Source organism: Cibotium barometz, chromosome 20 (assembly GCF_041138505.1).
Source record: "Cibotium barometz isolate CiBa-2024 chromosome 20, ASM4113850v1, whole genome shotgun sequence".
NCBI classification, from domain to species: domain Eukaryota; kingdom Viridiplantae; phylum Streptophyta; class Polypodiopsida; order Cyatheales; family Cibotiaceae; genus Cibotium; species Cibotium barometz.
Window position 1 is genome coordinate 29,451,990 of NC_141065.1, and position 27,296 is coordinate 29,479,285.

At 48.1% G+C, this 27,296-nt stretch overlaps 1 protein-coding gene across 2 annotated transcripts in view; it reads left to right on the forward strand.

Moving 5' to 3' along the window:
* The window catches only part of LOC147627766 (glycoside hydrolase family 2 protein), a 149,286-nt gene that overhangs the window by 67,315 nt on the left and 54,675 nt on the right, over positions 1-27,296 (forward strand). For both annotated transcript variants that reach the window (XM_086814725.1, XM_086814727.1), the window contains exons 7-9: positions 11,565-11,780; positions 11,883-12,089; positions 12,190-12,502. In XM_086814725.1, coding sequence (XP_086670851.1) covers positions 11,565-11,780; positions 11,883-12,089; positions 12,190-12,502 — 736 coding nt within the window. The remainder of the gene's footprint in view (positions 1-11,564; positions 11,781-11,882; positions 12,090-12,189; positions 12,503-27,296) is intronic.

Consider the following 27,296-nt stretch of genomic DNA (forward strand, 5'->3'; position numbering starts at 1 on the left):
GTCGCCTGTGTGTGCTGCGTGGGCAGAATCTCTTGTAGGTGCTAAAGCACATGTGGAGCTGCCCTGTGCAGAACAGGGCAAACTAAGTCGTAGGCAGTGTGACAGTTGTAGCAGCGCTCGTAGCAGGTGAGGAGCTAAACGCCGCCAGCAAGCAGGTCGACTAGGTGTCAGCGCTGGGCAGCAATACGTCGACTAGGTGTCAGCGCTGGGCAGCAATACGTGAGCGTTGTACCTGGATTCGAGTTCGCGTCAATAGCAGCGCTGGCCTTGGGCAAGTTCGGCGACGTGCGACGGGTAGCCCGGCAACCTACTCACGCGCACCACCTACACGCGACTGGCCTTTCTTTGCTCGCCAGTCCTATTCTGGTCAGGGTCTGCTCGCACTGGGCCAGTGCTTACGGGTGGCTAATCACCCGACGGAGCTGCTCCTTGTTCACACCAAGCGGAGGCGGCGAAGGCAGCAATATGTGAACGCAGCGGAAGCGTGTAGAAGCGCTAACCAGTAGGCGAAGGCAGACTGCGGAGCTGCCACATAGTGCGGTACACCTGCACGAACCCCAGCCAGCAGCGTAGGCTGCTCAGCCAACCAGGCGCAGCCAGCCATCCGTACACGCACAGCAACGAGTAGGGCCATCAGCATCAGATTTCTGCAGTAGCACCAATTTCATCATCCCTTTTTTTTTCTGCAACCAAAAATTCAGAAATTTACGAGGTACATGCTTCAATTTTTTTTTGGGATTTGCAATTGAGCAGACACAATCATCAATTGAGCAGGTACAGGTGCCGAATTGCTCAATTTTTGAGCAAAATTGGCAAAATTGGGTGACATTGGTCACAATCAGGATCAATTTGCAGGAAATTGGATTTCAAAATTTGGGGCTTTTGATGTAATTGTGCAATTAAGCAGTCATACATGCTGTATGATGTGAGAAATCGCACATTTGGGCAAAATTGCAGCAAATTGCAGTGCTAATCAAGGGGCTTTAGTGCCGATTGGATTTATTTGCATGCAGGCAATCGCATTTGATGCTTTGGGCAATGTGTTGATGCTTGACAAGCACTCAATGTGCCTGTAAATCAAGGGGCTTTCATGTATTGAATGTATATGTGGCCAAGGGGAAGCATCGTGAAGACTCTGGATGCCTTCATGTGGGTCAATGTACCATGTATGATCAGCAATTGATCTTATATCAAGGGGCTTTTCAAGATTTTATGCTTGTTAAGCTTGGCAAAGCAGCAGGCAAGACTTTTATGCCTTGAATCCTCAGAAATCAGCTTGCAGTCAAGGGGCTTTTGCCCAATTTCTGTTCGGGACTGTTGTATGCAGTGTTCGGGACTGTAAAAGTCTGATTTTCACTCATTTGGACAGCCAGGAGAGCATTTATTGCTACTGTACTTGCTGGTACAGATTTGGTACAGCTTTGTACAAGTTTTGGCATGGCTGTACACTGATTTGAGTGAGAAAAAGGTTCAATTGCAGCTGCTGAACTTGCCGGTACAGGTTTGGTACATCATTGGTGAGCACTTAGTACTGCTGTACAGTACTTTGGAAGGGCAACAGAGCACATTTAAGGTGCTGTCCTAAATCTGCAGCAACCAGATTTTGGTGATTTCATCACATACAGTGGGAGAAAAGTTGCATTCGTGCTTCCACAATGGGAGATAAACTTGGGAGAACAACTGTGAGCACTTTGTGTGCTTTTTGGTGCAGTGTTTGCACATTTTGCAGGGAGTCAGGCATTGAGAGGTTGCATATTGCTATGGCAACCACCACAGGTGAGAGCTCTTCATTGCTTCACATCAAGAAGCTTGAAGGCTCACATAACTATGATATTTGGCAAACCCAGTGCTATAATGTGTTGCTCCAGATGAAGCAGCACAAGCCCATCAAAGAAAGGGGTGTAAAGCCCGCTTCTCTTACTGCTGAAGAGTGGGAAGATATGGATGAGCTGGCAAGATCTACTATCATGTTATCTGTGTCAGACACTTTACTTTTCAGCATTCGTGAAGAGAAGACAGCTTGGGGAATGTGGCAGAGATTGCAGGACTTGTATGCCCAGCAAAGTGCCTCAAGCAAAATGTATTGGTTGAAGAAACTCATAGGTCTTCAGATGAAGGAAGGGGCGTCTATGGCAGCCCCTTCCTTCATGAGTTTAGATGGGGGTCTATGGCAGCCCATCTAAATGAGTTTAATGGTATTGTCAGCCAAGTTATAAATCAAAAGTTGGCAATGGACGATGAGTTCAAAGCCACTTTTCTCTTATGCACTTTGCCAGAGAGTTGGGACACATTCAGGACAGCCACTAGCAATTCGAATGCTATGCTGTCATATGCAGATGTTGAGGGTGCTCTCCTTCAAGAGGAGATGAACAGGAAAAACAACTCTGTTGGAAAGTCCAATGCAATGAATGCACGTGGGAGATCCCAGCAAAGGGGTAAAAGCCAAGAACGGGGAAGGAGCAAGTCTCGCTCCAAAAAGGACTTGGAATGCCATTATTGTGGCAAGAAGGGACACATCAAAAAGCAATGCTACAAATGGAAAAATGATCAAAAAGAAAAGGGAAAAGGCAAAGACAAAGACAAAGATGAAGCCAAAGATGTAAAGCCAAAGGGCAAAAGTGGAGTCAAGATTGAAGAAATCAATGTGTCACATGCAGGTGACAGTGAGGATGAGGTCCTATTCACGTCTTCACTTGATGCCCATTCACTTCTTATAGGTGGTCATGGTATGCACTCATGGATCATTGATTCAGGTGCCTCCTTTCATGTCACAGGTTGCAGAGACTTGTTTGTCAGGTATACTGCTGGCAATGAAGGAGTAGTTTATTTGGGTGATAACCATGCATGCAAGATTCTTGGCAGAGTTGATGTGAGGTTTGTGTTTTCAGATGGCTCACAACTTATGCTCCATGATTTCAGGCATGTGCCTGAGATCAAGAAGAATCTGCTTTCTACTGGACAGCTTGATGATGCTGATTATGTTACCACATTTGGTCGTGGAAAGTGGAAAATTAGTAAGGGCTCACTGGTTGTTGCCAGAGGCTCTAAGGTGAACACTCTTTACTTCATGCATGCAGGTGTTTGTCACCATGCTAACGTAAATGCAACCGAGCTGCCGGAAATCTCTATGTGGCATAGCCGGTTGGGACACATGAGTGTCAAAGGAATGGAGCAATTGTCTCGTTTGGGTTACTTGCCTTCTCTAAAGTTTTCAAGTTTTCAGTTTTGTGAGCATTGTATATATGGTAGGCAACTACAGTGCCCCCACAAGAATGCTCTTGGACAGAAAGATGCTCAGTTAGAGCTTGTGTATACAGATGTATGTGAGATGCCTCAGCTTTCTTTGGGAGGGGCAAAATACTTTGTCTTTTATTGATGATGCCACACGCAAGGTGTGGGTTTATCCTCTTCGTTTGAAGAGTGATACATTCTCAGTGTTTGAGAAGTTTGTTGCTCTTGTTGAGAATCAAACTAGCAAAACACTGAAGGCTTTGCGTTCCGACAATGGTGGAGAGTATATGTCCAAACAGTTTCAGGACTTTTGTGATGCTAAAGGCATCAAGAGGGAGCTCTCTACTCCTTATGATCCTCCACAAAACGGGACAGCAGAGAGGATGAACAGGACCATTCAGGAGAAGGTCCGTTCTATGTTGTCACATGCTGCATTACCTCATGGTTTTTGGGCTGAAGCTGTTATGACAGCCGTTCATCTTATAAACAGGTCACCTAACACGAGACTTGGTGGGAAAGTGCCAGAAGAAGTATGGACAGGGAAGCCTCCGTCATACAAGCACTTGAGAGTGTTTGGTTGCGTTGCGTACGTGCACGTACGCAGGGAAATGTGCACCAAACTTTATCCTAAGTCTCACAAATGCATATTCCTAGGATATGGTGACAGAGGTGAAATGGGGTATAGACTTTGGGATCCCGTGAATAGAAAGATTATACGTAGCAATGATGTCATTTTTGATGAAACATGCATGTATAAGGAGCCTGCAAGGCAACAGGACCTAGCAGAGTCATCTTTGATGATGATGGACATCATGGACAACAACCAAGGGCTGTAAATCAGCCATTACAACAGCAAAACCAGCCCTTAAATGGTGCTGAAAATGGTCCAAATGGACAGCCAGAGATGGCAGAAGATATCCCTATGGATATACCACAGTTAGAGGAGATACCGGGTATGATTTTTCAGCCTTATGGCATGGAACAGGAGCCACCAATGGGTGATATGCAGGCTGGACAGCAACCTGCAAATGATGGTCATTGGGTACGGAGGTCCACTAGACCCTCCAGAGCCCCTGACAGGTTTGTTCCAGGGGTTGACTACTTGATGGTTACTGACTGTGGGGAGCCCTCATGTTATAAGGAGGCTTTACAGAGGGCAGACAAGGCTCTTTGGGAGCGTGCCATGAAGTCAGAGATGGATTCTCTCCATAAAAATGGAACATGGAAGTTGGTGCATTTGCCTGCAGGCAAGAAGGTTTTGCCTTGCAAGTGGGTTTACAGGCTCAAAGTTGCACCAGATGCAAAGCCAAGATACAAAGCCAGGTTAGTGGCTAAGGGCTTCAAGCAGGAATATGGTGTGGACTTTGATGACATCTTCTCTCCAGTGGTCAAAATGACCACACTTAGAGCTGTGTTAGCTTTTTTTGCACATGATGATCTGGACTTGATTCAGATGGATGTGAAGACTGCTTTTCTTCACGGTGATCTCCATGAGGAGATATATATGCAACAGCCAGAGGGTTATGCAGTGAGTGCAAAGGAGAAGCTTGTATGCAAGCTGAAAAAGAGTGTTTATGGGCTGAAACAGGCACCAAGAGAATGGTATCATAAATTTGATACATTCATGAAATCCCAGAAATTCAGGAGAAGTGACATAGATCACTGCTTATACACCAAGAAAGCTTTGGATGGCAGTCTATTGATCCTTATCTTGTATGTTGATGATATGTTGATTGCCGGGAAATCTCGTAAGGAGATGGATACCTTGAAGCAGAGGTTGCATCAAACCTTTGATATGAAAGATTTAGGTGATGCAAATCACATTTTGGGTATGCGGATACTTCGCGACAGAAATCAGCATGTGTTGTATTTGTCTTAGAAGGAATACATTGGCAAAGTTTTGGAGAGGTTCAATTTTGGACGGGGGGAAGAAGACTAGTACTCCTTTGCCTCCATATGTGAAACTCAGTGCTATGGACAGCCCACAGTCGGATAGTGGCAGGGCTGATATGGCCAAGATTCCGTATGCTTCAGCTTGTGGCAGTCTCATGTATGCCATGGTTGCTACTAGGCCGGACATTGCATTTGCAGTGGGAGTGGTTTCTAGATACATGGCCAACCCTGGCAAGAAGCATTGGGAAGCAGTGAAAGGTGTCATGAGATACCTGAAGGGCACACAGGATATGTGCATATGCTTTGGCAAACAGGATACACTAGTGCATGGTTACACGGATTCGGATTATGCCGGTTATCCAGATAACCGGAAGTCTACTACCGGTTATGTATTTACATTTACAGGAGGTGCTGTGTCATGGATATCCAGGATGCAGAAGTGCACAGCCTTATCTACTACAGAGGCCGAGTATATTGCAGCCACAGAGGCTTGCAAGGAGGCATTATGGCTATCTCGGTTAGTGGTTGATTTGGGTTATACAGGGGATATTCCATTGTTGCATTGTGATAGTCAGAGTGCCATCCAGTTGGCAAAGAACCCTGTCTTTCATGCAAAGACGAAGCATGTGGATGTGAAGTATCACTTCATCAGAGAGGTGATAGAGAACAAGCAAATTCAGCTTGTTAAGATTCATACGGATGACAACCCGGCTGATCTGTTGACAAAGAGTTTGCCTCCAGAGCGGTTTGCTCATTGCAGACACTTGATGGGCATTGGATGAGGCGAGTTTCAGCCTTGATATGGCCTTGTATATTATCATGTACATGCTGATTTTTCTTTTTCTTCATTTAAGGGTACTTTGCCTTTAAGTGGGAGGTTGTTGGGGTAAAGGCATTATGTCCACCCTTATAGTGTGTACAAGCCTATAAGTTATAGTACATAGTACACTTAGTACTTTTAATGTACTAAGTGCACACTGTGTACTAGTGCAATATACATGTGTGATAGGGGAGTCACACACTCATCTTGGTGAGTTGACTTATCCCCACAGCTCTCTCTCTCTCTCCCCCTTGCTTCTCTGTGTATGTCTCCCACATGAACTGTAACCCTACTTAAATCTCCCATTCAATACCATTCCCTTGGTGCTTGTTTGAGCCCATAAAGACTCTTTTTCAGCTTGCATACAAGCTTCTCCTTTCCATTCACTGCATAACCCTCTGGCTGTTGCATATATATCTCCTCATGGAGATCACCGTGAAGAAAAGCAGTCTTCACATCCATTTGAATCAAATCCAGATCATCATGAGCAACCAAAGCTAATACAGCTCTTAAGTGTGGTCATTTTGACCACTGGAGAGATGATTTCATCAAAGTCCACACCATATTCCTGCTTGAAGCCCTTAGCCACTAACCTAGCTTTGTATCTTGGCTTTGCATCAGGTGCAACTTTGAGCCTGTAAACCCACTTGCATGGCAAAACCTTCTTTGTCCATACTTCCTCTGGCACTTTTCCACCAAGCCTCGTGTTAGGTCACCTGTTTATAAGATGAACGGCTGTCATAACAGCTTCAGCCCAAAAACCATGAGGTAACGCAGCATGTGACAACATAGAACAGACCTTCTCCTGAATGGTCCTGTTCATCCTCTCTGCTGTCCCGTTTTGTGGAGGATCATAAGGAGAAGAGTGCTCCCTCTTGATGCCTTTAGCAGCACAAAAGTCCTGAAACTGTTTGGACATATACTCTCCACCATTGTCGGAACGCAAAGCCTTCAGTGTTTTGCCAGTTTGATTCTCAACATGAGCAACAAACTTCTCAAACACTCACTCTTCAAACGAAGAGGATAAACCCACACCTTGCGTGTGGCATCATCAATAAAAGACACGAAATATTTTGCCCCTCCCAAAGAAAGCTGAGGCATCTCACATACATCTGTATGCACGAGCTCTAACTGAGCATCTTTCTGTCCAAGAGCTTTCTTGTGGGGGCACTGTAGTTGCCTACCATATATACAATGCTCACAAAATTGAAAACTTGAAAACTTTAGAGAAGGCAAGTAACCCAAACGAGACAATTGCTCCATTCCCTTGACACTCATGTGTCCCAACCGGCTATGCCACATAGAGATTTCCGGCAGCTCGGTTGCATTTACATTAGCATGGTGACAAACACCTGCATGCATGAAGTAAAGAGTGTCCACCTTAGAGCCTCTGGCAACAACCAGTGAGCCCTTACTAATTTTCCACTTTCCACGACCAAATGTGGTAACATAATCAGCATCATCAAGCTGTCCAGTAGAAAGCAGATTCTTCTTGATCTCAGGCACATGCCTGACATCATGGAGCATAAGCTGTGAGCCATCTGAAAACACAAGCCTCACATCAGCTCTGCCAAGAATCTTGTATGCATGGTTATCACCCAAATAAACCACTCCTTCATTGCCAGCAGTATACCTGACAAACAAGTCTCTGCAACCCGTGACATGAAAGGAGGCACCTGAATCAATGATCCATGAGTGCATACCATGACCATCTCCTGCATGGAGTGAATGGGCATCAAGTGAAGACATGAATAGGACTTCATTCTCACTGTCACCTGCATGTGACACATTGACTTCTTCAATCTTGACTCCACTTTTGCCCTTTGGCTTTGCATCTTTGGCTTCTTCTTTGTCTTTGTCTTTGCCTTTGCTCTTTTCCTTTTGATCATTCTTCCATTCGTAGCATTGCTTTTTGAAATGTCCCTTCTTGCCACAATAATGACATTCCAAGTCCTTTTTGGAGCGGGACTTGCTCCTTCCCTGTTCTTGGCTTTTACCCCTTTGCTGGGATCTCCCACGTGCATTCATTGCATTGGACTTTCCAACAGAGTTGTTCTTCCTGTTCATCTCCTCTTGAAGGACAGCAGCCTCCACATCTGCATATGATAGCATAGCATTTGAATTGCTAGTGGCTGTCCTGAATGTGTCCCAACTCTCTGGCAAAGTGCATAAGAGAAAGGTGGCTTTGAACTCATTGTCCATTGCCAACTTTTGATTGATGACCTGGCTGACAACACCATTAAACTCATTTAGATGGGCTGTCATAGACGCCCCTTCCTTCATTTGAAGACCTATGAGTTCTTTCAACCAATACACTTTGCTTGAGGCACTTTGCTGGGCATACAAGTCCTGCAATCTCTGCCACATTCCCCAAGCTGTCTTCTCTTCACGTATGCTGAAAAGTAAAGTGTCTGACACAGACAACATGATGGTGGATCTTGCCAGCTCATCCATATCTTCCCATTCTTCAGCAGTAAGAGAAGCGGGCATTACAACCCTTTCTTTGATGGGCTTGTGCTGCTTCTTCTGGAGCGACACATTATAGCATTGGGTTTGCCAAATGTCATAATTATGTGAGCCTTCAAGGTTTTTGATGTGAAGCAATGAAGAGCTCTCACCTGTGGTTGCCATAGCAATATGCAACCTTTGACACAGTCGATGCCTGACTCCCTGCAAGATGTGCAAACACTGCACCAAAGCACACAAAGTGCTCACAGTTGTTCTCCCAAAGTTTATCTCCCACTGCGGAAGCACGAATGCAACTCTCCTCCCACTGAATGTGATAAAATCACCAAAATCTGGTTGCTTCTGCAGATTTATGACAGCACCTTAGATGTGCTCTGTTCCCCTTCCAAAATACTGTACAACAGTACTAAGTGCTCACCAATGATGTACCAAATCTGTACCGGCAAGTACAGCAGCTGAAAATGAGCTTTTTCCTCATTCAAATCAGTGTACAGCCATGCCAAAACTTGTACAAAGTTGTACCAAATCTGTACCAGCAAGTACAGTAGCAATAAATGCTCTCCTGGCTGTCCAAATGAGTGAAAATCAGACCTTGACAGTCCCTACCACTGCATACAACAGTCCCGGACAGAAATTGGGCAAAAGCCCCTTGACTGCAAGTGGATTTCTGAGGGTTCAAGGCATAAAAGTTTTCCCTGCTGCTTTGCCAAGTTCAACAAGCACAAAATCTTGAAAAGCCCCTTGATTCAAGATCAATTTTTGATCATGAATAGTACATTAATACACATGAAGGCATCCATGGCCACATATACATCCAATACATAAAAGCCCCTTGATTTACTGGCACATTGAGTGCTTGACAGGCATCAACACATTGCCCAAAGCATCAAATGCCAGTGCCTGCATGCAAATCAACCCAATTGGTACAAAAGCCCTTTGATTTGCACTCCAATTTCCTGCAATTTTGCCCCGAATGTGAGATTGCTCACATCATACAGCATGTATGAATGCCCAATGGCACAATTACATCAAAAGCCCCAAATGTTGACACCCAATTTCCTGCCAATTGACCCGGAATGTGACCAATGTCACCCAATTGTTGCCAATTGTGCTCAAATCTGAGCCATTAGGACCTGTACCTCCTCAAATTGATGAAAATGGACATGCAAATCCCAAAAAATTGAAGCAAATACCTCAGACAATTTTTGATTTCCTTTTCAGGAAAAGGGGGGGAGTCGTATTTGCTCTGATGAGGTGCTGCTAGTTGTTGACATGACGGGAGCATCGTTGAAAGGCAACAGACGACGAGCTCCTCAGGCGAGCTACAGAAAGTATGTGCAGACGGGAGCTTTTGTGTGCAGACGGGAGCTCTTTGGACTGCAGCAGCTGGTGGAAGCTTCTATACACAGAAGCCTAAGCTGGTTCGCCTATCTACATATGGTGCTGGAGGGGACGACGATGGGAGCTGCTTTGCTGAAGGCGACCAAGATGCAGGCGCATGCGACGGGAGCGAGGCAGGCGCATGGGAAAGCACTGGACGGAGTGTGGCGAGACGGCCACGGCACAGATGAAGCGATGACGGGGATCTTTGTGTCGCACAAAACGGAGAGATCGTGGGCCTTTTTCAACAATCCCCCACGACGCTTCGAGAAAGTCACCTGCCGTGTATTCGCGTGTTCGTTCCACGCTCACCGCACCATCCTTGCCGGCTCGTGTGACGATCTGCAAGCCGTAAAACCCTTCGCTTCACCCACAGCTGTACGACAGCAAGTTCTCCCAACCAGAAGCAGGCCGCCCTAGTAAAGCAGCTCTACTGCTGAGAAAAAAAACCCTAAAAAAAATGTAACCCTAAAACCGGAGCTCTGATACCAGTTGAAGGGAGCTCAAAAGCTCAGCTGTAGAGAGTTAGGGTTTCATGTGGGAGACACACAGAGAAGAAGGGAGAGAGAGAGAGAGAGACATGTGGGGATAAGTCAACTCACAGTATGAGTGTGTGTCTCCCCTATCACACATGTATATTTGCACTAGTACACATAGTGCACTTAGTACATTAAAAGTACTAAGTGTACTATGTACTATAAAACTTATGGGCTAGTACACACTATAAGGGTGGGCATAATGCCTTTACCCCAACAAAGATTAGTTCAGAAAAAACGCAGCAACCATGGCTGCAAATCTGAAAACACAGAGGTATTCGGGGCAGTAGAAAGGGCTGAATCTGGAAATGCAGAAGAAATAGGTACACCCAAGCCCCAGATTAGCAAATCAGCATCATAAACCTGTAGAAGAAAAAAACGCAGCAAATATGCTGCTGTTGGCTTGTACAAAACAGGCGACCAGCACTAGGGGGGGGTATGAATGCTGAGAACTGCTGCAAACTATTGTAGACAGCCACCTGCAGAAAAATGCAGCAACCTATGTGTTGCTGCCCTGAAAAACAGTGTAGAAAATAGGTGTTCTCAGAGGTCAAACTGATGAAGAAGGACCACGGGCTGCTGAGAAGAAACGCCTGGAAGAGGCAGGCGGCCAGCAGCACTTCTGAGAAAAAAACGCAGATCTGTCCACCTTGCTGAAAAGTACAGTAAAAACATTAATTTTTTGAAGTTCAACTTGGTCAACCAGGCTGACCTGCACTTGGGGGACTGCCATGGGCATATTTAAATCAAAAGTAAGCACTCTTTATGCCCTTGAGAACCCAGCAATCAGCAGCAGACTTTCCATTAGGCAACTTGAGCGCACATCATCTTCCAGAGCAAGATCCAGGGCTTTGCTGATTCTCAACACGTAAATAGTTGCAGCAGTTGTATATTCTCAGTTTATGTTGGCAATAAAGAACGCAGTAGTTTAGGTATTTGCTGCATTTTGAGTGAGTCTTTTAAGTGTCTTCACTGTTCTCTGCAAACTGAAAGTGCAAATATTTGGAAATTGGAACCCATAAGCCTCCCATGAGATCAATGTTAAGTATTTCACCTTGATGATATTTATTCAGGACTTTCCATCTCCATATCATATTCATACTGTACATACCTGCAAAAAACAAGGCTTGTTTTTTGGTTCTTACTGATGCATGGTCCTTAGTGCATGGGTCTGTAAGACAATTTCATGGGATGGTTTTTGAACTGCTTGACTTCTCACCATTGCATGGTTTGGATAGGTTGAAATTTTGTTAGAGGCATCTCATCAACATGGTGTGAAGGAGAGTTTGTCCCATCATTTGGTTGAAGGTGTTCTCTTTGAATCAAAGAACGGGCCTATGTCAGAGAGAGCTAGATTGATACCTGAGGACAAAGCACAGCTTTCCATAGGCTCTTGGACCAGGAAGACACTGAAAGCCGAATTTTGTGATCCCAAGCTCTGGTCTGCAGAACAAGTATACTGTCTTCTGCATCCCATACCTGTATTAAGGTCTGTGTTCTAGAAATTCAAGTACTCTCTTTTCAAGGTACTGACCCAAACATATGCTCTTTTGCAGCCAAGCTTGTATACACTAGTTGTTCTACTAAAGGATGCTTCAAATGAATGTGTTGACGTAGAAGCATGCCAAGTTGGTGTGCGGCATGTTGCTCGTGGCTATAAGGAGCTACTTGTAAATAAGAAGCCTGTAATGATAACTGGTGTGAACCGGCACGAACACCATCCACGGCTAGGAAAAACAAATATTGAAGCTTGCATGATCAAGGTTGAGATGCTGTCATTTAGTAATATTATTTTCTCCAGTCAAATTAAGATCCTATTATGATTTGTTTTATTTACCTGCTGAAGTATTGGTTCTCTTGCAGGATATTGTGCTTATGAAGCAACACAATATAAACGCTGTTAGAAACAGTCACTACCCACAACATTCAAGATGGTACGAGCTTTGTGATTTGTTTGGTCTTTATTTGATCGATGAGGCAAACATAGAAACCCATGGATTTGATTCTACATCAAATCCTGATTCAAAAGAGCAGTTGACTTGGGATCTCAATTGGACACATGCCATGCTCGAGCGCACCGTGAATATGGTGGAGAGAGACAAGAACCATCCAAGTATCATTATATGGTCTTTGGGGAATGAATCAGGGTATGGGCCTAGTCATGGTGCTCTATCTGGTAAGCTGACAATGTTTCTAAAATACATTATGGTTGATGTAAGGGAGACACCCATTAATCACTTTTAAATAAAGTGGTCTGGTTGAAATCTAAAGTAACAAATTTGTAAAACGCAAGGCCAAGCCAAAGCATCATGCAAATAGCAATACAGGTGAATATCTACAACCGGGATTAGACAGCAGGATGGTTAGTATCCAGCTAGGATTTGGGGGCTTCCCCCTCAACATCTCCTGGTCCCTTCCCTTGCCCCTTGACCCTGAACTTAAGGGCACATTGGAGCAAGGTGACATGGTGTTCTGAAAGCAGCCAATGCTTGTCTAGAAGCGGTGCAAAGTTCAAGATTTTCTATATGGCATGCAGTGTAGTTGCAACTCTTGTTTTTTTTGTTGTGGAGCATTATTCTCTTTAGTCAACACATATACAATTGTTGGAAATCAGAGATGAAGTAGAGAAGAAGAGAGGAAGAAACTAAGAAAGAAAGATATATTAACGTCTTCAAAAGACCCAAAGGGTCGATGAGACCAAAATGATGTATACATAGTGTGCATGAAATCCTGTCATGGATGAAATGAGAAAGAGCAACAGTAAACAAAAACTGAAAACTGAAAGCTAAGATCTGACTCTCAGACTATGCAAGATGAAAAATCTAGATCCTACTATGCCAGGTATAGGGTACAGTAAGTAATGAGATATGGGAGAGTTGAAAAAAAAACAGTCAATGAACCGTGTATGCTGGGAAAGGGCCCATCAAGGATGCCCATCATGGGTGATACAAGAAGGCTAGAGATGTCGATAGTCTGCTGTGAGGATGGGTTGCTCGATGGCAAGCCAGGATCTCCTGAATCTGGGCTGATGTGCGGGGGGGTGGCCGGGGTTCGACAGGACGAGGGCGTCTAGCTCTCTGGAGTGTGCGTGCTCGATCTGATGTGACTCCCATGGACCTGCTGTGAGGGGGCACTGTGGTCAAGCACTGTGATGGGCTCAGGTGCTTCCCTATCCACCCCTCTAGATTGGAAAAAACTGGTGATGGTAAGCTGAGAGGTCTGTTGGGGGCGATGATCTTTGATTAGTGACTCTTTGTGTCGGCTGAGCTCCGGTAGGAAGAGTCCAAGGTACCTTTGATCTGGGTACTTGATGATCAGGGATAAGGTTCCAAAGCCCTTTCTTAATAGAGAGTGAAATCTCTCTCTGATCTCGTAGTAGACTGGGCACAGGCAAACATAGTGCTCCTCTGACTCAACCTTCGTCTGAAAGAGTCTACAATGTACACGTCTTGTCCTCTCATCAGCTCCAGATCTAGGACATGCTTCACCGCCATCGAGCTACCTTTCCACGTGACGTAGTTGAGGGAGACCTCTCGGCCATACTCATTAGCCCCGTGCTTGATGTTTTTGTTTCTATTTTATTTTCCGTTCCATGATGAGATATGCCACGGACATCATTGTATCACTTTGGTCTCATAGGCCCATTGGGTCTTTAGTAGACGCTTGATATATCTTTCTTTCTTTCTTTCTCTAGGTATCTGCTCAGCTGTGCCTGTCTCTATCCTCAAGCTGGCCAATGGCTATCCTCATAGCATGAGACATGAAGGCATTGAGATAACTTCGTCTATGTATGAAACCATCTGCTGTGAATCTCAAGAAATGATCTCTATAGTGTTGCATCTTGGTAGGCAATGGGCCTACCCATGTATTACATGTGTATAGGCCCAATAGATCATATCGGATCACACGGTTCTTGTCCTTGTGTAAGCCTAATGTATGAGGAATCTGGACCATACTAAAATGGAGCCAGCCGGTTCATCTGTAATCCATGTGCCTGAAACCAAGTAAGTACTATGCCATACTAGGATGAATGCTCTCCTTTGCTGTGATGACTATAGTGCAAGTCGGGGGAGTCGAAGTGGATCCATCTCCCTCACCCTGTGTATATAAGTGACTGTTTGGAACAGGGCCTCCATCAACATAGGAGCCGTAGCAAACTATCTGGATGATCTGGTGTGGAACAGATTGCTTACTGCGTATCATTTGTGATAACATCATGATCTAGGGGTGCTCTATGCGTTGCCGATCTGTCGGGGATAAATTTGGTGCCAAGAAGGGGGCGCATGCATAAGTGCCGGGGTGACTAGGGTGTCAAAAAGCCAACCCTTCGTCCTCGGTTCCTGAAAATGCGTCTGGAAACATTGCCTCTCCAATAGGGCTAGAGCTGCATATCCTCTAGTGAGTCTATTGTCTGTTGCGTATTTCATAGAGTGAAGGTAGCTTTGAGATAAGACATATGTATTATGAGTGCACCACCTCAACCGTGCCAGCCATGTAAGTGATCTATGTACAACTTGCAGTTGGGTAGGAGGTGTGGAATACCATGACTTTGGTTTTCCCAAGGTTGACTGAGAGCCCCCTTTGTGTGCAAAAATCCTGTAAAGTATCCATGTGCTTTCTGTAGCCCCTCCTCAGAATCTGCAATGAGTACAATATCATCAGCATATAAAGGATGGAACAAGAATACCTCCTAGAGAAGCTCCTCCATCTCTATCAATGAAGTTTGAGATCTCATCTATGTGGAGTCCAAAGAGGGTCGGTGATAGTGGGCATCCTTGTTTCACTCTGATGGTGCTAGAGACCTCCTCAGAGAGTCGTCCCTGGCATCTCACCCTACCAATAACTGACTCATATAAGGCAATGATAGGCCAGATCACCTTTTAGGGCTTCTCTATGATCAAGAATGCTTGCCGGCTGGTGGTATCCTTGAATTTGACGAGTAGTGGGCGGGCACGTGTGGTGTCCTTACCTGCTCTCCATGCATCCATATATGGTGTTCCTCCTATGCCCATTTTTCGACATAGTATGGTGTCGTTTGCCTTGGTAGACTCCCCTTCTTGTAGCCAACCACACACATGTGATGCCAGAATCTTGCTCCTTTTATTCTCCTCAATCGTGTCATGAATAAAAGTGGGCGTGTGTGGTGTCCTGTGGCTCTTGGTGACCTGTGTCCACTCCTCAACTTCTTTCTTCACTACTGCAGCCCACCCTCGGTCAATCGCCCTTTTGGTCTCCACAATGTCCTCGTGGAGCCTCACCTTGAGGTCTGTAGTTTTAGAGAGGATGGAGGGAGTTCCCCAGCCAAAATGACCAGATTGAGCAGGTGGGATGGATTGCAAGGAGAATTGAAAAACGTGCTTGACAAGATTGATGCCCAAGTCAATGCAAGTACAGAATCAAACGAACGTGGTGTGCTTACCAGAGATTTCCTACAGTTGTTGAATGAAATTTTGACTATCCAGGAAGATCACCGTGAACGGGAGATGGCAGAAATACAAGAGGAGATCGCTAAGATGAAGGAACAACATGCTAGATAGTTAGATGGAATGGAGAAAGAGATTGCCAGGCTGAATGGAGAAATATAGGATTGCAAGAAGGAAGAAGGAAGAAGGAGAAATCAGTACTTCTTGTGGGAACCAATGGAACAATAGCAAATTGTTCAAGTGGATTGCAAGCCATGATAAATTGAAGGGTTTCATATAAATGTGTTGAGCGTTGATTCTTGGAATCATGGCTGTTTAAGAAGTGAAGGGAGGGCGAATAACCCCATATACCACGTAAGCGAAAATTGACCGAAGCTCGGTTGAAAGGAAGAACCCGCCAGCCCTGAACAAGGGCAAAGCATTCGTGTAGGTACATGATCTAATGTGCACTTTCCGCATCCTATAGGACTTGAACATGTGACCTTCAACTTAGAAGGTTGTTGCTCTATCCGACTGAGCTAAGGATGCTGTGCATTACAAACACTTCTAGTAGAGAGAGAATGATAGAACCGAAAGTTATGGGTTTTTGAGTGTGGTCAACGTGGCGATAATGACCAAAAGGAGGGTGGAAACTCCCTCACCAGTTTCCCCCGTGGCCCTTCCTTCCCCGGGGTCCACTCCCTTCTGGAGTTTGCAGAGAGGAAAATGGCCACCAAGACTTGTAAGCAAAGTGGTGGTGCAACTTTTGAACGACTTCTTGTAATTCTTGAAGCTTCTCAGTCTCAGGGCATTAGTAGGCAAATGCATTCTAAGTTGCGAGGTGAGGCATTTAGGAGATTAGTAAGTGGGCATAATTAGATGAAAGAGAAAAGTCAAAAGTGGAGAAAATCATGGAGAAAGCGAGGTGTAGTCACCTGTTAATCGTGACCACTAACTACACCTGACTTCTCCATGATTTTGTTCTATTGTCTTTTTTTTGTTATGTTGTCTTTTTTTCCCACGATGAGATTCCATGGACACATTGTACACCTTTTGTCTCATAGACCCGTTGGGTCTTTTGCAAGACATTAATGTATCTTCTTCTTCTTTTTCTTCTTCCTCTCTCTCTCTCTCTCTCTCTCTCTCTCTCTCTCTCTCGCCCTCTCCTTTTGCTCTCTCTCCTCTCGCGCCTCACCGCGCCTATGCTTCCGCCTCTTGCGTGCCTCTCCTCTGCCTGCCCGCCATCCCGCTTCGTCCTCTGCTCCCCCTTCCGCCTCTCCTTCGAGAGATAGTGTGTCCAAAGTCCATACTAATGGTCCGCCTCTCCTCTCATATAGTGTGTCTGTAACCCGGACTAATGGTTGAACCATCAACCAAAAGCCACTCCCAACCTTACTTCATCACGCATCAAGCCCGCTCTTGTCTTTGCCCGTGTCTTTCAGCCTAACTTGAGAAAGGCAAGAAGCAGTTCCCAAGCCAAAATGACTAGTTCGAGTAGGTGGAATGGATTGCAGGGGGAATTGAAAATTGTGCTCAACAAAATTGATGCTCAAGTCAATGCAAGTACAGAATCAAACGAACGCGGAGAGGCGCGAGAGGAGAGGCGGCGGAAGCAGAGGGCGCGAGAGAGGAAGAAGAAAAAGAAGAAGATATTAGTGTCTTGCAAAAGACCCAACGGGTCTATGAGACAAAAGGTGTACAATGTGTCCATGGAATCTCATCATGGGAAAAAAAGACAACATAACAAAAAAAAGACTATAGAATAAAATCATGGAGAAGTCAGGTGTAGTCAGTGGTCAGGATTAACGGGTGTCTACACTTGGCTTTCTCCATGATTTTCTCCACTTTTGACTTTTCTCTTTCGTCTCATTTTCCCAATTATGATCACTTATTAATCTCCTACCTCACTTCGCTAGAATGCATTTGCCTACTAATGCCCTGAGACGACTCAGAAGCTTCAAGAATTACAAGAAGTTGTTAAAAAGTTGCACCACCACTTTGTTAAATATTAATAGTGGTTAATGTGGGAATAAACAAGTGCTAGGTGGTTGAGTAAACTAGCACTGAATGTAAGCCTTAAATAAAGCGGTTCCAATGTGTGTGAAGAACCGCTAGTATGTATAAGTCTCCTGTGTAGGAGCAGCCTCTTAAAAGGCATATGTGGTGGCATCATATTTGGCATATGTGTTGGCATCATACTTAGAATATGTGGTGGAATCTTATTTAGCATATGTGGTGGCATCATATCTAGCATATGCTTAGAATATGTAATGAGGTCTCTCCTATAAAAGGACCTACTTGTATAATGAATTCATGCTTTCCACTACATCTTGTACTCCCACAATCCCCTTAATGTTGTGCTGATTATCTTGTTAATTATCATCTCTGCCTCTTCTCCTCACTTTTGTGTGGCTGCACTCTAGACACTAGCCATCCTTTGGTATCAGAGCCAACAGGATAATGATGCAATTTGGACAACTGTGGACAAGGTTTAGCAAGCAAGCTCACTTCTTGCCAGTCAAAAAGACCATCAAAGCTGAGCATATGGTTAAAATATATCTTCGACAAGTGTTCAAGCATCATGGAATGCTGAAGTCCATTGTGGGGTATAGAGATCCCAAGTCAACAAGTCTCTTTTGGCGGGCCTTATTTGATAACATGGGCACCAAATTGGACTTCTCATCAGCTTATCATCTCAAACGAATGGGCAAAGTGAGGCTGCAAATTCAGCCGTGTTGGATCTCTTGAAATGTTATGTGGCGGATCAAAAGTCTCCTTGGGAGAAGTACTTACCGCTTGTGGAATTTGCATACAACACCACATTGCATGCATCTACGGGAAAGGCCCCGTTTGAGATTGTTTATGGTAAGGTGGTTTTGCCACCCATCCTTCGCACAAAGGATGAGATACTTGTAGGTAACGAGTATGTAAGAGACTTGGATATTGCTTTTGCTCAGGTATGGACAGCCATCGCAAGGTCACAAGACAAGCATGAAAAGGCTGCTGACGAGCATAGAAGGCAATTTGACGTTAAAGAGAACGATTGGGTATTGCTTGCTGAAATTTGAGAAAGAAAGACTTGCAAAGAGGGTGCATATCCTAAGCTTGCAACCAGGTACTATGGGCCTTTTCGAGTGATCGGGAAGATCAGTGAAGTGACTTTCAGATTGGCATTGCCTAGTCATTGGCACATACACAATGCTTTTCATGTGAGTCTCCTTCACAAGTATGTAGGGACAGAGCCCAGTGAAATGGTCATTGAGGATCCACCAAAAGTGGATAAGCTTGAGGAGATCTTGCAGCCAGAGCAGATTGTGTATCACAAGGAATGCAAGCTTGCTGGTGGCAAAGTTGTCAGGCGTTACCTTGTGAAGTTTAAGAACTATCTTCCCATTGATGCTAAATGGATAGATGAAGAGTTCTTCAGAGATTGCACGCATGTGCTTTAGACATATTTGGATGCTTTCCAGTTGTGGACAATTGTTTAGAAGCCGGGGGAGATGTCACCATTTGGCCACCCAATTGGTCCACCCGTGCTTTCTCATCATCTATGTACATTAGACTGGTGTCCATGGCAGTTGTATATGCTGGGGATTGATGCCACTCATGTGATATTGTGGACTTGGCTTTTTTTTGGGGCTTGTGCCTCTGTGTACATGCCTGAAAATGCCTGGTGGATTGGTGTTCCATTAGGTCTGGTACTTCGTGTACTTTCTTGGAGCACGTTTATTTTGGTATAGTCTCATGAACGGGGATTGTCCATACCAATGTTGCATTGCACAGCATCTTTATGTGCTTGCATGCAACTGAAATTGCATGTTGTTGTGTTCCCGCTTCATCATAATTCTTAAAAGCTTCGGTAGTAGTGTAGGATTCAGCTTTCAGAGAACTGCGCTCGCTGAAGCTCCCGCCCACCTCTCCCTGCTCGCGTTGTTGCACTGCGCCCTTCACCTTCCCTGCTAGCTCGCCCCCTCGTTTCCTCCTCGCTTCCTCCTTCTCCGCCTTCTCTGCATTGCCGCCGCCTGCATTGTCCGCCGCCTTCTTTGACCCCCGCCGCCTTTCGTTTAGCCCCCCCGTCTACATCCGCTGCTGCGCCCCCCCCCTTCCGCCTGCCTTCGCTGCTGCCCATAGCTCTGCTCGCCGCCTTCCTCTCCCTTACGCCTCCCCCCCTTGTCTTCGCGCCCTCCTCCTCTCTGCAGCGACTTATCCCCCCCCCTCCGCCAGTTCGTTTTTTCCGCCCATCCCTCTTGCGCGCAGCCCCTGCCCTCCCCCCCTCTTTTTTTTAAGGTTTTTCTCTTTCGCCTTCTCCCCCCTCCCCCTCCCTCCTTTTCTTGCTTCCGCCCCCTGGGGGTTTTGTTTTCATTTTTCGCTCCGTATTCCGCCTCTTTGTGTGCAACACGTTTCCAGCAGGTTCCCGCCTTCGCCTCGCCTTCGCCGCAGCTTCAGACTCTGATGGAGGCTCCTCCCGCCCCGCCTCAGAGGGACTCATCCGTAGCCCTCTCGCCCGCCCCTGAGGTCACCCCCATCAGGCTTTCTCTTTCGCCGGAAGAGGAAGCGAGCCTCACCGCAGAGGTGGAACTCCTCCAGGCTCATTCCACCATCTGCCGTATAGTCGGCACTCGCCCCAGCAGAGGGGAGATCAGGGATCTTCTTCAGGCCCGCCTTCTTGCAGATGTGGACAAGATCCTGGATGTACAGCTTCTGGGCCGGGGACATTATCAGTTCGAGGCCGCCCAGAGCGTTGCCAAGGTCCTTGCCATGAGTCCCCTTGACATCAGGGGTGCTCGGGCTTTCTTCAGACCTTGGCAGCATGGTTTTGACCCAGCAGCGGCGGAGCAGGGAGAGCGCCTCTTCCATGTTACAGTTTGTTTCCCTGGTCTCGGCCGGGAGTATCTTCCGCTCCTCTCCAGGCTCAGAGCATTGGTGGGCTCGGTACTAGAGACGGGCCCCTCAGCAGCTTCAGTGGTGGCCAGAGCAGCTGGGCTACCTTCGGTCAGAGTGTTGGTGTCTGACATCTCCTCCCTTCCTAAGGTCATTCAGTTACCTAGGATAGGGGGGGGGGGTGGATAGATCAGAGAGTGGAGTTCTCGGGGCTCCCGAACCAGTGCTTCATTTGCAGGCAGGTCGGTCATCTGGCCAAGGCCTGCCCTCGCAGGAGACCTCGACCCTCACCACAGCAGCAGGCTACTGATGGCCCGCCCACAGATTCGGCTCGGCAGGCTGCCTCCGGGACACCTGCTCAGGCCACAGAGACCTCGGATTGGCAGCCTGGACAGGGGCGCCGCCGAGGGAGACAGCCACAGCAGCACGCCCAGAGACCGCTGCAGCAGCAGCCACAGTCTCAGTCTCACTGGGTTCCCGTGAGGAACAGCTTTGCTCCCCTTCAGGAGGAGACCCCTGCAGCGACCGAGGACCAGGAGATGCCAGCTCCCCCTCCTTCACCCCCCCCACCCCCGTCCCCTCCCACCGCCTCGCTTCCACCATCGCCTCCTCCCGCCCCCGCTCCGGTTTCGGCAGCGGCTCCCTCTCCACCTCCCTCGCCTCCCCCTCCTCCCCCTCCGCCCGCCTCACCTTCCCAGGAGGCCCTGGCAGTTCCGTGGCGCTCACCTGCAGTCCGGAGAGCGCTGAGCACTGACCTCGCTCGAGCATCACAGAGGAGACCTATGCCGATTAGGGCCTCACGGATTTCATCTATCCGCAGTCGGCTGAGTCGCCTTGGCATTAGCGCACGGAGGCCTTTGATTATACCTTCACACGGCTTTTTGGAGCAGAGGGCCCCCATGAGCCAGCACCCATTCGAGTTCATGTAGTGATACCTCCGGCCCGCGGGGAGGACGCACTAGACTCAGCGGTGGCCTTCTCGTTCCCTCTATGTGGACCTTGTGACCAGGAGTGGACTCTAGAGCTCGCTCTCAGCACTTTGAAGACTCAGGCAGTTGAGTTTTCTCACCACATGAGCGATCTGGAGGTGACAGATGTGATAGGCCGACTTTGGGAGTTGGCTCATTTTTTCTTGGATCCCGGGAGTGTGGATACCTCAGGGATTCGGCATTTGGTCGTGCGCATAGTGGCAGACTTGGCACGTGACCCTGGATATGTGAGTATACACGAGGTTTCTCTGTCTGAGCAGGAGGCAGTCGCCATGGGCCACAGCCACTGGCGCCTGATCCGGGATTCTTGCAGTACACCGGGTGGGCAGATTCGCAGCCGTTCGGATGGGGACTACTCTCCATCCAAGCCGCTTGCGAAGGCCCGCCGTACGGCTGAGACAGCATCCACCTCAGCAGGGCATCCATGAGGATCATCTCATGGAATGTACAGGGCCTTGGCGGAGCACACTTTATACGCTATCGAGGTTGCTTGAGGCAGGAGCTTCAGAGATGCCTGGTTGGTGGCAGCATTGACATTTTGATGATGCAGGAGCACCACTTGGGTGAGAGCAGGATCCGGAGATATGGTTCGGTGATGCCTGGTAGATGGGACACTTTTTGGTCTGCAGGGTTTGGTCCTTTGGGTGGACAGGGAGGAGTATGCATGGTTATTGCAGATGTATGGCGGCAGGCCATTGTGGATCGAGGGATCATTGTGCCTGGTAGAGCACAATATGTCATTCTGAGGATGCATGATGAGCTATTGGGTGTGCTCAACATCTATGCGCCCAATCATGCTAGTGCCAGAGCAGAGTTCTGGACTCAGGTTACAGATGCATTGCCAGAGGCCGCACATTGGTGTGTTGGGGGAGACTTCAACATGCTTGAGGACCCGGCAGATAGGGTGGGAGGCAGTCATGTTACAGTGCACGGCACGGAGCTTGCAGCTTGGGACCGGTTTTGCATGTCACTAAGGATCACTGATGCATGGCAGCATGGGGCTTTCTCCCGGTCTCAGGACAGTCTTCGTTTCTCTCGGTCGGATCGCCGGCAGGGAGGGACTAATCTATCACGGATTGATCTCTTTTATGTGGGCGACTGGTTAGGGGAGCGAGGGGGCTCCGTCGGCATTCTCGCTGGCACCTCATTTTCAGATCATGCGCCAGTTATATTGACATTGGAGGAGGGGACACGGGAGCCCAGCTTGCAGTTGAGGATCCCAGAGAGGGTACTTGCAGATCCCAGTCTTGCTGAGGACATTGAGAGGATCTGGCATGATAGTCAGTGCTCTGACCAGGATGCAGCGGGCCAGTGTGCCCAGGGACTCATTGATCTTAGCTCTTTTCTACACGCTGCAGCTTTGACACGACTGGGAGAGATTCGCGAGCGGGAGCAACGGCTAAGACGCAGCCTTGCTTCGCTACAGCGCCTTCAGGAGCAGCAGCCTGCATGTGAGTGGGTGGCGTCCCAGCTGAGCCAGGCACGTCAGGAGGTTAGAGAGGTAGAGGAGCAGAGACATGAGTTTTACTATCGTCGTCAGGCCTCTCAGTGGACGCAGCTTGGTGATAGAGTGACTGGGGAGTTTTTTGAGATCACTGGACCCCGTCATGCGCGAGCAGGAGTCCGCCAGCTTAGTAGACCGGATGGATCGGTAGCTACTGAGCTCGGGGAGATCAGAGCCATTGCCACTGCATTTTATAGTGACCTGCTTTCAGCGGAGCCAGCCACTGAGGATCGAGATGTTTGCAGACAGACTGTGTGGGCCCATGTGCAGAGGAGGGTCACAGACCATATGCGTACAGTTCTAGGTGCGCCTCTGTCAGAGATTGAGCTTGCCGAGGCCTTGAGGGTCCTGCCGCGACATAGTTGCCCAGGGGAGGACGGACTGACGCCGGCCTTTTTTATGCGCTATTGGGACCTTTTGGGGCCAGGCCTCCGCAGGGGCTTTCAGCGTGTTTTGGACACTGGGGTGATGCCGCAGAGCTTTTCAGAGGGCTTGATCTATCTTATCCCCAAGGGGGAGGGAGTATCAGATGACATTCGGCATTGGAGGCCTATTACGATCCTCAATATTGTCTACAAGGTCTTAGCAAAGGCCTTGAGTTTGAGGATCCAGCCCTTCCTGGGGGAGTTGATTCATGCTACTCAGACAGGATTTGTCAAGGAGCGCAGTATCCTTGACAACATCTTTACTTTCTGGGAGGCGACGACCCGAGCTAGATTTCTTGGCGAGGACTTGGTCGTGATGCTTCTCGATTTTGAGAAGGCATACGATAGAGTTGATTGGGGATTCTTAGAGGGCACTATGCTTCGCCTGGGCTTTGAGCCAGGATGGATCAGAGGGGTGGCAGCTCTGTATTCCACAGCTCGCAGCCAGGTGCTGATTGCAGGAGGACGGGGGCCGAGTTTTGAGCTGACCAGATCAGTTGATGCTGAGTTTTTGCGGAGGCTATGAGTATGTATTTGACGGCAGAGGAGGTTGGTTTGAGAGGACTTCAGCTCCCAGTCCGGGGGGAGGATTTGCTTGATGCTGAGTTTGCAGACGACACGGGCTTATTTTTGCATGGCCAAGAGGCTAATCTTATTCGGGCTGAGCAGTCGCTCCAGGTTTTTAGTGCAGCTTCGGGAGCATTGATCAATTGGCGCAAGACAGTGGCCTTTTGGATCAGTAGTGCTCCCACTCCGGCATGGAGCCCGGACCCCGGTTTTAGATGGATTCCTCCAGGCACAGCAGTGCGGTATTTGGGATGCCAGATTGGCCTCGATTTGTCACCTGAGCAGCAGATTGCCCCGCTTCTTCTGAGCATTCGGAAGAAGCTTTTGTATTGGAGTACAGCTCGACTATCCTTGGCTGGGAGGGTGGTGGTGGCAAATCAGGTGCTGTTAGCGACCATGTGGTACATTACGCCTTGCTGGATTTTCTCGAGCTCTTGCATCAGCCAGGTACAGAGGCTGATCAGGAACTTTCTGTGGTCTGGGCGGGACGGTCAGCCAGCTCGGGCAAAGGTTGCATGGGCAGTTATTACACTTCCGCTGGCTCAGGGCGGTTTGGGCATTATAGATCCAGTCGATCAGAGCAGAGCCTTATTGGGGAAGCTTATTGTTCGGGGGTTGCTTCCAGGCGCTGAGCCGTGGAAAGAGCTCCTCTTGCAGCGACTGCAGGCTCGGGCGTCCCCTGCAGGGGGTACTTGGGCACCAGAGATTCGCTGGATCTTCATAGAGATGAGGAGGACAGGCCTCAGTAGAGGATGGGAGGACAGATTTGCTTTGAGTATCCTGAGAGCTTGGGAGCTGCTGAGACCGGGGCTCTCTCAGCGGTCTCCTTCTTGTGTTGAGGAGCGGGCCAGGCAGCCGCTCATCTGGAGCCCAGCGGTTCGCACGGAGCAGGGTCATATGCTGGGTTCTCGGCCTCGTCTAGCCTGGGGACCTTTAGCGGCAGGCCCAGCTCGTAGTTTTGGAGACTGGCAGGCTTTCTGCAGTCTACCAGAGGAGATCCAGGTGGAGAGGCTGAGTCACTTCAGAGGGGGGTTGATTATGAGAGATGATATACAGGAGGCTCTCACAGAGGAGTGGTTCACGCCTCTCGAGCCAGTGGCCCCATGGTGGATGGGAGCCTTTACACAGTTGGAGATCCTGATTGCTGTCAGAGCTAGCACTGAGGATGGCAGATGCCTCTACTATGAGATTCAGGATGAGGGTAGACTCCAGAGAGTGGAGGTGGAGTCGCCTTTGGTTGCAGAGTGCACCTTTCAGAGGATTCGGGTAGTGGCTGCCGCTTCTCGGAAGTGGCATATTGACCCTGACCCTGCTGATGTGCTCCCAGATTGGCGCATATGGGCATATGCAGCGCGCCCCTTGGCCCGGCTACAGTGGGACCCCGGGGAGTACGAGTGGCATGATCCTTATGCATCCCTTGAGGCCACAGAGATCACCTTTTTCCAGTATACTGTTCGGCTGGGACGGCATATTTTGACGGCAAGGACGGTTTCTCCAGCGGCAGCGGGGCATTGGCGATTGCAGGGACTCTCACAGGAGTTCCTGGAGGATTTCTGGGCTCGGCTCTGGGCTAGTCGGCAGGCCCGCAGGATCTCGGCTTTTCAGTGGCTGGTCGCCCCACAGGGGCTCAGCAGTTGGCACCTGGCTTGTTTACAGCGGTCTTCCGGCGGCCTGCGTTCGATGCGGCCACCCTATGGAGACACAGAGACATTGCCTTTGGGACTGCCCTCAGGCACAGCAGATTTGGCTGTGGATGCTGCGTATTCTGGCCCCCCTCTCTCCAGAGGGTATGTTTACGTGGGGTGCCGTTGCTTGGTCGACTTCGTCAGGGCCTGCTATGGGCTATGAGATGGAGCAGGGCAGTCAGGCCATCAGATTTATTAGGGGCCAGCCTCGCCTGGTTCCGGCACCGGATTTCTTGTCCGCCAGCTGGACACAGGAGAGGGATTTACGATGGGAGCTCCTCAGCAGCCTCACCATCTGGTTCACCTGGAGGGCCGGTGTTTCACGGCCTTTGAGGGGAGACTGGAGCCACCAGCAGAGACTGTACGGGGGATTTGGCAGGAGTTGATCCACACCCTGCGAGGACAGTATGACCGCATCCGGGGTGACTCGGACGAGGCGATCTTGCGGCGCCAGGCTTTTCACACCACCTGGCGCAACGGCCCCCTCTACACCTTACACACGGGATCCCCCCGTTGGCATTATAGGCCACGTGTTTGGCTATTCCCTCCCCCTATTGTATGATTTAGCCCCTCAGTCCTTAGTACTGATGCTTGTATTTTGCAGCACCTAGGGAGAGTCTCCCGGGCTGCCTTGCTGTATTCACTGCTCTTTTTTTCTTATGAGCAGGAGAGATCTTTTGTAGCCCTACGGGCGTTTTTATATAACTAATGAAAGGATCTTTTCTCGGAAAAAAAAATAAAAAAATTTGCATGTTGTTTTCATGCTTGCTTGACCAATGTGTAGTTCCGGGTGAGGGGACGCCCGCCCGCAAACCGTGCGTGTGAAACTGTCTGCTGACATGGTTATGTGGCATGTGACAGGTGGTAAGTATTGGTCATAAACCTAGCCTTAGGAGTTAACACTAATTTATAAGTGAGTGTGTACACACTTCATTAAGTTTTGGACGACCAAAACTCATTTATAAATTATGACTAGCCCGGTGTTCACACACACTGATGTCCTGAGGTGGACAAAATCCAATGTCCACCGCCCAGACCTTATCCCCTTTGTACAAAGGGAGTAACTAGCCATGTGTCCTCTCTAGCTTGCTCCACAAAGCACCTGCCTGCCACCTAGATTGGACAACTCACCACCTCACTCCTCCTCTCTCTAGAGATAGTCGCCTCCATCATGAGGGCATTTGGGCTGTATTTTCTGCACTTTCTCCTTTTCAACTCCATATCCAAACTTGCTAAGGTGTTTCCCAAGCATCCAAGAGTGTTTCCGGGTGCTAATCACTCTCCTACACATTCCCAACGACTGAAATTCAGCAAAACAGTTCTCTTTATTGCTGTAATTTTTGGTCTTTTTGCTTAAAACCCTAATTTCAGCGCTCCTTTCTCAAGTTGAACCATAGCGGAAGCTTTCCTAGGGTTCCCTTCATCCTCTTAAAGACTCTTGTCACGAAGAAATGCGACAAATTGAAGATCTCGGCACTCCAAGGACTTCCATCGGATCGACTCTACTTGCAATTGGT